Source organism: Coregonus lavaretus (assembly GCF_964263955.1).
Source record: "Coregonus lavaretus genome assembly, chromosome: 3".
NCBI lineage: Eukaryota > Metazoa > Chordata > Actinopteri > Salmoniformes > Salmonidae > Coregonus > Coregonus lavaretus.
Window position 1 is genome coordinate 7,047,611 of NC_139990.1, and position 13,393 is coordinate 7,061,003.

Below are 13,393 nucleotides of genomic sequence, written 5' to 3' on the forward strand. Positions count from 1 at the left end.
TGCAAACCTGGTGGCCAACTACAAGAAACGTCGGACCTCTGTGATTGGCAACAAGGGTTTTGCCACCAAGTACTATGTCAAGTTTTGCAGAGGGGTGAAATACTTATTTCCCTCATTAAAATGCAAATCAATTTCTAAAATTTTTGACATGCGTTTTTCTGGAAGTTTTTTGTTGTTATTCTGTCTCTCACTGTTCAAATAAACCTACCATTAAAATTATAGACTGATCATGTCTTTGTCAGTGGGCAAACGTACAAAATCAGCAGGGCATCAAATACTTTTTTCCCTCACTGTACACTCATATTTGCAGTGTACCATTGCATACAATCTTTGATGCATTGTGGGTAAATTGTGACTTTATTTATGTAGTTATTTATGATACAAGGTGATTTGTAGATCAGCCAGTCAGCAGCAATGTTGAACAAGCCCCTTGTCTCCCCCATGCAGGCGTCTCCCCCAGAGTCCTCTCTGTCTGTGGGCTCGGAGGGGAAGAACTGGGACGACTACATCTTGGTCTCACAGGACGGAGAGCTGCAGCCCACCGAGGGAGGGGCCGAGAGGACCCCTCCAATCAGACGGCTCCGCGGCTCACTCAGGGTGGAGCCGGAGGGAGTGGGGGCGTTCCAGGACCCCCTGATGGGCGCAGCGTCTGGCTCCTCCAGCCCAGACGAAGGCAGCACTCACAGCAAAGACTATGACTTCACCATCGTCAACCCCCAGGACCTGTGAGGGACTGTACTGATCTGGGTGGGAGTTACCCCTAACCACAGATGTAGGATCAGTTTATCAATCCCCTAATCCACACTTTAACCATTAGGGGGAGAAATGCATAACTGACCTTAGATCAGCCTTTAGGGGGTAACTTCATCCCAACCTGGAGGATATGCTGTTCCACGGGGAAACCAATGCGCCACTGCTGGATCAAACTTGCACATGTGGACTGGGCTATGGCAGCCTACTGTCAGGCAGACGCCAATACCTTATAATCTCCTCTGTCTGTTCTCTCTTATCATGTCTGACACATTACCCTCTCTAACATGCTCTGTATTCCTTCTTGAATACTATAGTTCTCTTCTATGCCTATAGCCTGCACTCCTGTATGCTTGGGCCTTAGCAGTTATCCAACCCCACTTCTGACTTCAAGACAAGTGACATTAATGGTAATACCCATTTGTAACAGTAGAGGCCACTACTAGACAGTTCACCACATAAGATACCCTCAGGAGCTGTAATTCATACTGCATTTATCAGTGTGGTGAATCCTTTCCCTTCTCTCTGTATGTGGTAATGGGATGGTAGGGTAGTACCCTGTTTCTCCAGGTAGGGGAGCTGTCTGTCCCCATACCTCTGTATTTAATGCCTGTGTCTAAAGATAACTTGTCTTACTGCCATTCATCTCTTTGATTGGTCTTTAACTGTTCAAGATAGAAGTTTCTCCTAATCTAGGATCAGATTCCCAATCGCTAGTCCTTTACCTACCATTTTAAAAGATCTGATTCTGTATCAGTTGTTAGGGGCAACTTCTACCTACTCATAACCAGTGCCTGGAAACCATTCTGACAGATTACCTGACTCCCTCTTTTTCTCCTTTACGTTGTTGTAAGAAATTATTTTAACCCGCACTGCATTACAAGGTGAACGTTTTTCAATTATGGAAACCTTTTTTTAGTTTATTTTTTTAAGAATCAATTCCATATAAATGTTTTCATGTATGGAATAACAACATAGCTTTCATTATTTCCGGTGTCCTTGTATTTAGTTCTCTTGCTTCCTGTGGTAGCCAAGTAAAGCATTGCACACAAAGGATGTCCCTATAACAGAGATATGATTAACTATAGACCAATAAAAGCTTTGCTCTTGCTACAGAATGCCTGTGTCGTGGTGGCTTTGTTTGGAGAGAGAGAGAATGGTTTTGTACTGCTTTTCAACAGGACATTGTACAGTCTGTAGTAAGATGTTGAATTGTGAGTACAACTCAACTCTCCAGCCGTACAGATTGAGTAGAGCCTGCCCCTTAGTGTGTTTAGAGAGAGTGTTGTCAGTCAAAATGATGACCAGACTGATGTGTGAGTAAGTGACATTTGAAAATGCCAGTCCAATACTTTGGCTTTTCTTTGACGTCAGGCCCTGGTTTTATGTCTCTCTGATGATTGCATGTGTGGCTATCAGAGTCCAGGGTCTAAGACTCTAAGCTGTGTGATTGTGAAAGCACTGTTTTATGATTGATTTTATGGCAATAAAGACACACAGACAGATTATAAAATGAAGTAACTTGGTTATTTGCTTACTGGTTGGTTCTGGTAATGAAAATCTAATGGATATGGTTTGGAGGATATATACATTTATCAAGAGGCAACTTATGTTACAGCATCAGGTGAAAAACATGTACAAAGGTTTTCAAGAGGCCAACCATTGTCTTCCGACAGGTGGCGTCTACGCAATGCTCATCCCTTAGTGCAGGTGGATTTGCCGCGCTATCTGACAATAGAGACCAACAGCATCAGGAATATTTGTAGGAATTGATTGTAAATTACCATTTTGTAAAAATTCTGTAATATTCTACTTAATGAGGATAAAATCAGATATGAAAATACTGTAATGTGACACACAACACAATAGAAAGAAGTGATCAAAGTGCTATGGAAGGAGAACATGAAATAATGTAACATGGTTTTTGATCATAGAGTTTAATCATTAAAACTGTCTGGTTGAGTTCCATCATTAACCCAATCCCACCAATATACACATCCATAGAGTTAGGATTAGTAAAACATGACCATGGCAATTTGACTGCTATGAGAATAAAACGAAGGGTATTTTCTGACCAGCATCCCGTTGATAGCCCAACTAGTCCAAATCTGAAACTAACCCAACTTTAACCAATTCCCATTATGGCATAATTTACATGAATGGGGATGGCCGTTCTACTCATTCAAATTCTATGTACACATGCATCTACGTTTTTCTGTTCCACTGTACCCGGAGATGCTGAGAAACACATCTCAGTGGCTCAGTTCGTAGACTGCTGGCGTTTGCAACGTCAGTATCGTGGGTTCGATTCCTGCCGGGGCCACCCATACGAAAAATGTATGCACGCACTGCTGTAAGTCGCTTTGGATAAAAGCGTCTGCTAAATGGCATTTATTATATTTTATTATTATTAGATATCAGTAGCAGTCACACTGTTCCACACACATTCTGTATCAGCCTCCTGACGCACACACACTTCTCTCAATCAGTTTCACTTTGTTCTACAGTGCCTTCAGAAAGTATTCACACCCCTTGACTTTTTCCGGTAACGCTTCATTTTAAAGGGGTCCTTATTACAGTGTAACACGTATTGTAGTTAACTAACAACTTATAGTTAGTGTAATAACATGTAACTGGTAGTAATTGTGGTATGTAAATACAAGGGTGTAACAATGAATACTTGTTACAAATGGGAAGGTTTCCACTAAATTCACCAACTTCAGTGTTTCGCTTCTTCTCAACTGCATACAGTAACAACTGTCACAAAGGTTGTTGATCCCTCATGGATGCGCTGGGTGTCAGAGGTTATAGCCTATGTTCAATAGGCTGTAATTACTTACATTTTACATTTTAGTCATTTAGCAGACGCTCTTATCCAGAGCGACTTACAGTTAGTGAATATATATTTTTTATACTGGCCCCCCGTGGGAATCGAACCCACAACCCTGGCGTTACAAACGCCATGCTCTATCAACTGAGCTACATCCCTGCCGGCCTTTCCCTCCCCTACCCTGGACGGCGCTGGGCCAATTGTGCGCCGCCCATGAGTCTCCCGGTCGCGGCCGGCGGCGACAGAGCCTGGATTCGAACCAGGATCTCTAGTGGCACAGTTAGCACTGCGATGCAGTGCCTTAGACCACTGCGCCACTCAGGAGTACACATTACCCTTGAATGTGCACTGTTTGAACTATATCTCCACTTTGTTGTTGCTAGCACTTACCCCCAAAATAAAGTGTACTATCTGGGTTAACTTGGTTGAGCATGTAAAAACAGATCAGTAAGTCAACCTCTCTGACTGGGATCTAATATGGGTGGCATCCCATGTGGAAAAACCCACTATTTTTCAAGCATAGTACACGTAATGTTTGCCTAAGTACAATGGAATTACTAGTTGTTCCACAGGATTTAGCTGGTTAAAATGAAGTGTATCTTGAGGGGTACTGACTTGTAATGAATGTGTCCTCATACAGTACACTACCCATCCTGACAACCTGGCCCTCATTTTAAAGCTTCTGGAAGCTACACTTCATTTCACAATAAGGTAACTCAGGTCTGAATCGGCCCCATAGAGAGTAGGATTTAACATTTCTTATTTACAGCTGCATACAATGTAAGGGACAGGGCAGTCTGATTGTCTCTCTCTTTCTCTCAGACTTCATTCCTCTCTACATTCCTGTCTCCAGTGTCTTCGACATTACTCCTCCCTCCTGGCAGTACTATAACAGAAGTTTTTCTCTTCAATTGAGTCCATCTTCCTTCCTCCTCATCGTTGTGTGGAGAAAATGGCAGACTAGTCTCCAACAGCCCCTGGTGAGATGCAGAAGGAGCCTATCACTATAGAACAGGGTTCTTCAATTCCGGTCCTGGAGGGCCGAAACACTTCTGTTTTTTATTTCTACCTGGTGGTTAATTGCACTCACCTGGTGTCCCAGGTCTGAATTAGCCCCTGATTAGAGGATGAAAAACAGAGGTGTTTCGGCCGTCCAGGACCGGAATTGAAGAACCCTGCTATAGAATGTATGTAGCAACTTGGTCAACGTCTTGTCACCCTTCCAAACTGCCAATCTCAGAACAGGATGAGGGTGCCCTTAGAAACTGATCTAGGGTCAGATTTTACATTTCCCCTTATGGTTCAATATATAATTTGAGACAGGTAAGCTGTTCCTAGACCTGTCTGTGCCTAAGGGAAACTTCTAGCCGGAGCTGTACCCGGCAGTGAAGGAGGGGCGTCCAGGCTGCCCTTACTGAGGTTAGAGGTCAGGGCAGCGTAGTGGACCTGCTTTATGTTCTCCTGCACCTCCGTCTTAGCCCGTTTCAGCAGGTCTGCCTGCCCCTGAGAGGGAGAGAGAGAGAGAGAGAGGGAGAAGGGGAAGGATAGGAAGAGAGAGAGGAGTTGGTCTGAGTTGACCAATGTGGAAACAGACGGGTAATATTCTGTGGTATGTGGTTGTCTTTGGTCTGCTGTGTGTGTGTGTGTGTGTGTGTGGATTCACCTTCAGTATGGTGATGTTCCAGCTGAAACTCTCCACAGCTCTGGTGACCTTACGACCTTTAAGCCCCTCCTTCACTGCCATGGGCTGCAACTTCTCATGGAACTCCATGGCTAGGCGACCACAGACACATACACACACACACACACACACACACACACACACACACACACACACACACACACACACACACACACAATATTACAATCTTGAACCTTTCCCTCTTTGTCAACCTCTGCAGGTCTTAACCAAGGCCCAAGACTGGCTCAACCTCTCCACGTCTTAACCAAGGCCCAAGACTGGCTCAACCTCTCCACATCTTAACCAAGGCCCAAGACTGGCTCAACCTCTCTACGTCTTAACCAAGGCCCAAGACTGGCTCAACCTCTCCACGTCTTAACCAAGGCCCAAGACTGGCTCAACCTCTCCAGGTCTTAACCAAGGCCCAAGACTGGCTCAACCTCTCCACGTCTTAACCAAGGCCCAAGACTGGCTCAACCTCTCCAGGCCTTAACCAAGGCCCAAGACTGGCTCAACCTCTCCAGGCCTTAACCAAGGCCCAAGACTGGCTCAACCTCTCCAGGCCTTAACCAAGGCCCAAGACTGGCTCAACCTCTCCAGGCCTTAACCAAGGCCCAAGGCTGGCTCAACCTCTCCAGGCCTTAACCAAGGCCCAAGACTGGCTCAGATCAGTGGTTTGGTGGTGTCTGGTATTTGTGATTGAACGATCAAAAGTCTTCACCAGTTTTTTTATTTTTATTTCACCTTTATTTAACCAGGTAAGCCAGTTGAGAACAGGTTCTCATTTACAACTGCGACCTGGCCAAGATAAAGCAAAGTAGTGCAATAAAAACAACACAGAGTTACATATGGGGTAAAAAAACATAAAGTCAGAAATACAACAGAAAATATATATACAGTGTGTGCAAATGCAGCAAGTTATGGAGGTAAGGCAATAAATAGGCTATAGTGCAGAATAATTACAATAGTATTATAATAATAATAATAATAATATGCCATTTAGCAGACGCTTTTATCCAAAGCGACTTACAGTCAATTAACACTGGAATGCTAGATGTGCAAGAGATGATGTGCAAATAGAGATACTGGGGTGCAAAAGAGCAAAATAAATAACAATATAGGGATGAGGTAGTTGGGTGGGCTAATTTCAGATGGGCTGTGTACAGGTGCAGTGATCGGTAAGGTGCTCTGACAACTGATGCTTAAAGTTATTGAGGGAGATAAGAGTCTCCAGCTTCAGAGATTTTTGCAATTCGTTCCAGTCATTGGCAGCAGAGAACTGGAAGGAATGGCGGCCAAAGGAGGTGTTGGCTTTGGGAATGACCAGTGAGATATACCTGCTGGAGCGCAGACTACGGGTGGGTGCTGCTATGGTGACCAATGAGCTTAGATAAGGCGGGGATTTGCCTAGCAGTGATTTATAGATGGCCTGGAGCCAGTGGGTTTGACGACGAACATGTAGTGAGGACCAGCCAACAAGAGCGTACAGGTCACAGTGGTGGGTAGTGTATGGGGCTTTGGAGACAAAACGGATGGCACTGTGATAGACTACATCCAATTTGCTGAGTAGAGTGTTGGAGGCTATTTTGTAAATGACATCGCCGAAGTCAAGGATCGGTAGGATAGTCAGTTTTACGAGGGCATGTTTGGCAGCATGAGTGAAGGAGGCTTTGTTGCGAAATAGGAAGCCGATTCTAGATTTAACTTTGGATTGGAGATTCTTTATGTGAGTCTGGAAGTTGAGTTTACAGTCTAACCAGACACCTAGATATTTGTAGTTGTCCACATACTCTAGGTCAGACCCGTCGAGAGTGGTGATTCTAGTCGGGTGGGCGGGTGCAAGCAGCGTTCGATTGAAAAGCATGCATTTAGTTTTACTAGTGTTTAAGAGCAGTTGAAGGCTACTGAAGGATTGTTGTATGGCATTGAAGCTCATTTGGAGGTTTGTTAACACAGTGTCCAATGAAGGGCCAGATGTATACAAAATGGTGTCGTCTGCGTAGAGGTGGATCTGAGAGTCACCAGCAGCAAGAGCGACATCATTGATATACACGGAGAAAAGTGTCGGCCCAAGAATTGAACCCTGTGGCACCCCCATAGAGACTGCCATAGGTCCAGACAACAGGCCCTCCGATTTGACACACTGAACTCTATCTGAGAAGTAGTTGGTGAACCAGGCGAGGCAGTCATTTGAGAAACCAAGGCTATTTAGTCTGCCAATAAGAATGCGGTGGTTGACAGAGTCGAAAGCCTTGGCCAGGTCGATGAAGACGGCTGCACAGTACTGTCTATTATCAATCGTGGTTATAATATCGTTTAGGACCTTGAGCGTGGCTGAAGTGCACCCGTGACCAGCTCGGAAACCGGATTGCATAGCGGAGAAGGTACGGTGGTATTCGAAATGGTCGATGATCTGTTTGTTAACTTGGCTTTCGAATACTTTCTATTATACCACAGAGAGAAACAGTGGTGGGTATTAATGGATGACAAGGGAAGCCAGGCTTCCCAAAAAAATTGACCAAGAAGAAAAAAACTAATAATTTATCTTTCGGCTCTCTATGTTTAATACATTTCCTTCAATTCGCAAGAGGCTGAAGGTGTCTCACCTGAGAAAGCATCTGAGCGAGCGAAACTGCGCCCCTCTGTCTCTGTATGTGTAGCGAATCGATCTGATGCTGTCTGGTCAAAAAGAGTATGACCTTGTTGCTGCCTGTAGCATTGAATGCAAGGGAAGCCAGCGAGCATTTGGCCTCCCTTGAGAAAAAAATTATTAAATTATAGCCAATCAGCGTTGAGCTAAACTGAGTGAATGGTCCTGGTGCACAAAAAAATAAGTGCTAAGGGAAACCTGATTGGATTTGGCTTCAGACCAATCACATCAGAAGCCAAACGTCACTGACAGAAAAAAACTTGAATTGTTGCATCTTGTTGTGTCGTTTTTCTCCAGTGCTAGCTAGCTAGCTAAAATTAGCCATGGATGGAGATAGGGATTTGGACTTCTGGTTTTACTTCATTCTCCGTACTGGCCAATGATTATAACTGAGATTCTGTCCAACCATAAAATCATATATTGTGGCCCTGGCCTGAGAGGATGGAAGTTCAACATGTAGCTAGATGTAGTATGCTAATGTTAACTAGCTGGCCTGGCACATCATTGCCCATGAAAGGAAGTTAGGCTAGCGAGCAAGGATTTTAGCCAGGTAGCCTAGCACAACAAAATCATCAAAATCATAGACCGCTTAGGCAACATGAAAGAGGACGGCATTGGCGTTTCTCTACAAGTAGGGTGAGTCAACATATTTTTTCTACTTGCACGAACGCACACACACACACATCACACACACGGAAATCAGTACCATCGACAGCCACATCATACAGTATTTAGCTTACGTTTTTTGGACTAAATTGTTTTTGGTATCTTTTAGTTGTCACTGTATTAGAATAAGCATAGGTGATTAGATTATGTTGAAATGTTGAAGTTGAAATGGTGCTGGAATAGTGGAGGCAGCTCCTGTTTTCTTTACAACTTGCGGTAACTCTCCGGTGTTCTAAATCAATAGTTGTTTAGTAGTCCGAAAAAGTCGCAAACATTACCTTGCTTGACCATGATGTAGATCATGTAACTGTTTGTTACATGCAGTACAGTGCTTTCAGAAAGTATTCAGACCCCTTGACTTTTTCAAAATTGTTACGTAACAGCCTTATTCTGAAATTGATTAAATTGTTTTTTCCCCCCCATCAATCTACACACAATACCCCGTAATGACAAAGCAAAAAACTGGAAATTTTTGCAAATGTATTTAAAATTAAAAACTGAAATATTACATTTACATAAGTGTTCAGACCCTTTACTCAGTACTTTGTTGAAGCACCTTTGGGAGCGATTACAGCCTCGAGACTTCTTTGGTATGACGCTACAAGCTTGGCACACCTGTTTTTGGGGAGTTTCTCCCATTCTTCTCAGCAGATCCTCTCAAGCTCTGTTAGGTTGGATGGGGAGCGTCGCTGCACAGCTATTTTCAGGTCTCTCCAGAGATGTTCGATCGGGTTCAAGTCCGGGCTCTGGCTGGGCCACTCAAGGACATTCAGAGACTAGTCCCGAAGCCACTCCTGCGTTGTCTTGGCTGTGTGCTTAGGGTCATTGTCCTGTTGGAAGTTGAACCTTCGCCCCCCAGTCTGAGATCCTGAGAGCTCTGGAGCAGGTTTTCATCAAGGATCTCTCTGTACTTTGCTCCGTTCATCCTTCCCTCGATCCTGACTAGTCTCCCAGTCCCTTCCGCTGAAAAAGATCCCCACAGCATGATGCTGCCACCACCATGCTTCACTGTAGGGATGGTTGACAGGTTTCCTCCAGACGTGACACTTGGCATTCAGGCCAAAGAGTTCAATCTTGGTTAATCAGACCAGGGAATCTTGTTTCTCATTGTCTGAGAGTCCTGTAGGTGCCTTTTGGAAAACTCCAAGCGGGCTGTCATGTGCCTTTTACTGAGGAGTGGTTTCTGTCTGGCCATTCTACCATAAAGACCTGATTGGTGGAGTGCTGCAGAGATGGTTGTCCTTCTGGAAGGTTCTCCCATCTCTACAGAGGAACTCTGGAGCTCTGTCAGAGTGACCATCGGGTTCTTGGTCACCTCCCTGACCAAGGCCATTCTCCCCCGATTGCTCAGTTTGGCCGGGCAGCCAGCTCTAGGAAGAGTCTTGGTGGTTCCAAACTTCTTCCATTTAAGAATGATGGAGGCCACAGTGTTCTTGGAGACCTTCAATGCTGCAGACATTTTTCGGTACCCTTCCCTAGATCTGTGCCTCGACACAATCCTGTTTCGGAGCTCTACGGACAATTCCTTCGACCTCATGGCTTGGTTTTTGCTCTGACATGTCAACTGTGGGACCTTATATAGACATGTGTGTGCCTTTCCAAATCATGTCCAATCAATTTAATTTACCACAGGTGGACTCCAATCAAGTTGAAGAAACATCTCAAGGATGATCAACGGAAACAGGATGCACCTGAGCTCAATTTGAGTCTCATAGCAAAGGGTCTGAATACTTATGTAAATAAGGTATTTAAAAAAAAAAAAAAATTATACATTTGCAAACATTTATAAAAACCAGTTTTCACTTCGTCATTATGGGTGTAGATTGATGAGGGGAAAAAATATTTGATCAATTTTAGAATAAGGCTGTAACGTAACAAAATGTGGAAAAGGGGAAGAGGTCTTAATACTTTCCGAATGCACTGTATGTTTGTGGACTTCACCGGACAGATGCTGCTCTCCGATTTTGTAATGAAACAAATGTGTGGTTGAATTTATTCTGCCACTGTGTCTTCTTATTGTCTCAGCCTTAGGCCTATATATCACGGTGTCAAGGCATATGAACTAACAAGTTATAGAGCAAACAACGCAATTATCACAACACATAGGTTGTAATATGTTTTTTTTGGTGGGGGGGGGCTTAATTTCCCAGTGATTTTACCAACGCACCGCTACTGGAGAGAAAGATAGAGAGTTAAGATATCTGAATACAAGAATAAAGAGATTGAGACCGGGACTTAATCAAAAGGCGTGTAGACAAGCGCATTGCTTTTGACTTTTAAAGGTAATTTATTGCCGTGAATGCGATCTCCGCAAACGTCGGAAATATTTTCTTTAAAATGTGCATTGTCCGCAGTGGAATGCGCTTGTTGACAATGTGCCTTTGATTTAATCCTAGCCTGAATTAAAGAGAGACTCCTCGTCCTCTCGTCCCTCTGGCCAGATCGAGCGTGTGGTGCGGTGTGTAAATTCTGCCTGGCTTCCTCTGTCCACCCCGGGACACTGTCACACTTTGTCACTGTCTCCATGGAGACAAGGAAGTGGGTTAACACAGGTCACACACTGCTAGGAGCGATAATGTGAGGGAACTTTTAAACACAGCATCCTGAGCAACACCACACAACCAACAACGCAGACCTGAACGCAACTCAGTATATATTACTGTTTAATACTCTCTTTCTCTCAACACACACACACACACACACACACACACCTGAAAACAACCCACTAACTTCAACACTCACTTATACACAATTACACATAATCTCGTATACACTGACTAAATCCACCCTCCCCTTCACACACACACACACACACACACACACACACACACACACACACACCACGTTGCCTGCCTGCCAGTGCAGTTGCTACGCGACGCTTGGCTTGAGTGCCAGGGCATTCCGTTGTGTGTGTGCATGTGGGAAACGTTCTATTTCCCTGTGTAGCCGAGCGGAACCGACAGAACAGAGAGAGAACATCAGCACGGGCCAGAACTCTGCCTCGCCTCCCCTCCCCTCTCTGACTCCTAGGGCCTCACAAAAACCCTGCAGCACAATTATCATAACTGTCTTTATGAAGGGTTATTATAAAGTCTGTGTCACAAATAGCACCCTATTTCCTATATAGTGTACTATCTTTGACCAGAGCCCTATGGGGTCTGCGCATTAGGCCTATATAGCCAACAATTAGCCTTTTAAAGTTAGTTTCCCCAACATTTGCGGAGATTACATTCATGGTAAATCCTGCGCATGTTGGCTCAAGCATAAATTACCTTTAAAAGTATGTTATAGTGCGCTGCGTTTTAGCGCGCCTTGCATTGAATCCCAGCCAAAGTCTGCTGATCTCTAAGAGGAGACTGGGGCCAGACTGGAGTGTTTGGCCAATAACAACATCTTTGTCCATGCCTACATAATCAGTCAATTTTCTATCACCCGTCTCCTTCCTTCTCTCTGAAAAACATTCATTTATCAAGATCGTTATCTCTCCACTAGCTATTATTCCATTAATATCTCTGTCTTCATCTTTCTCTCTCTCCACCCTTTTCTTTGTCTCTAGGCCTATATCTATTTATTGAGCCTTTCCATCCAGACTTCCCACGCATCTCAAACCAACATCCTCTCCTCACAGACGCTACCTTTTCATCTGCGAATCAATCACCATCTCCCAGCAACCAGAGTCGCTGCGGGGTAAACAAACCTTGCTCTGCCTAGTTACTCCTAGAGACTGATCTACGGTCTGTTTTGCATTTCCACCCCTTTTGGTTAAGGATATGATTGTGGACTACAGGAAAAAAAAGAGGACTGAGCACGCCCCCACTCTCATTGACGGGGCTGTAGTGGAACAGGTTGAGAGCTTCAAGTTCCTTGGTGTCCACATCACCAACAAACTATCATGGTCCAAACACACCAAGACAGTCATGAAGAGGGCACGACAAAGCCTATTCCCCCTCAGGAGACTGAAAATATTTGGCATGGGTCCTCAGATCCTCAAAAAGTTATACAGCTGCACCATCGAGAGCATCCTGACTGGTTGCATCACCGCCTGGTATGGCAACTGCTCGGATTCCGACCGGAAGGAACTACAGAGGGTAGTTCGTACGGCCTAGTACATCACTGGGTCCAAGCTTCCTGTCATCCAGGACCTCTATACCAGGTGGTGTCAGAGGAAGGCCATAAAAATTATCAAAGACTCCAGCCACCCTAGTCATAGACTGTTCTCTCTGCTACGGCATAGCAAGCGGTACCGGAGCGCCAAGTCTAGGTCCAAAAGGCTTCTAAACAGCTTCTACCCCCAAGCCATAAGACTCCTAACAGCTAATCATGGCTACCCAGACTATTTGCATTGTCCCCCCACCCATCTTTTACGCTGCTGCTACTCTCTGTTTATTATCTATGCATAGTCACTTTAACTCTGCCCATATGTACAGTTGAAGTCGGAAGTTTACATACACTTAGATTAGAGTCATTAAAACTTGTTTTTCAACCACTCCACAAATTTCTTGTTAACAAACTATAGTTTTGGCAAGTCGGTTAGGACATCTACTTTGTGCATGACACAAGTCATTTTTCCAACAATTGTTTACAGACAGATTATTTCACTTATAATTCATGGTTTCCGTCTGGTCATTCTACCATAAAGACAATTCCAATGTGTCAGAAGTTTACATACACTAAGTTGACTGTGCCTTTAAACAGCTTTTAAAATTCCAGAAAATGATGTCATGGCTTTAGAAGCTTCTGATAGGCTAATTGACATAATTTGAGTCAATTGGAGGTGAACCTGTGGATGTATTTCAAGGCCTACCTTCAAACTCAG

General features: G+C 44.2%; 1 protein-coding gene and 1 pseudogene across 2 annotated transcripts in view; one reads left to right on the forward strand and one right to left on the reverse strand.

The window, feature by feature from the left end:
- Positions 1-1,868, forward strand: part of LOC311121262 (TBC1 domain family member 5-like) — a 59,723-nt gene extending 57,855 nt beyond the window's left edge. The window contains exon 22 of the mRNA XM_084157940.1: positions 448-1,868. Coding sequence (XP_084014066.1) covers positions 448-729 — 282 coding nt within the window. The 3' untranslated portion in view covers positions 730-1,868. The remainder of the gene's footprint in view (positions 1-447) is intronic.
- A 762-nt stretch (positions 1,869-2,630) lies between these two features.
- Positions 2,631-13,393, reverse strand: part of LOC311116026 (inactive phospholipase C-like protein 2) — a 61,195-nt pseudogene continuing 50,432 nt past the window's right edge. Inside the window, exons 11-13 of the transcript XR_014615247.1 lie at positions 5,244-5,353; positions 4,960-5,083; positions 2,631-4,557 (exon numbers count right to left, since the gene is read on the reverse strand). The product of XR_014615247.1 is annotated as an inactive phospholipase C-like protein 2 (transcript). The remainder of the gene's footprint in view (positions 4,558-4,959; positions 5,084-5,243; positions 5,354-13,393) is intronic.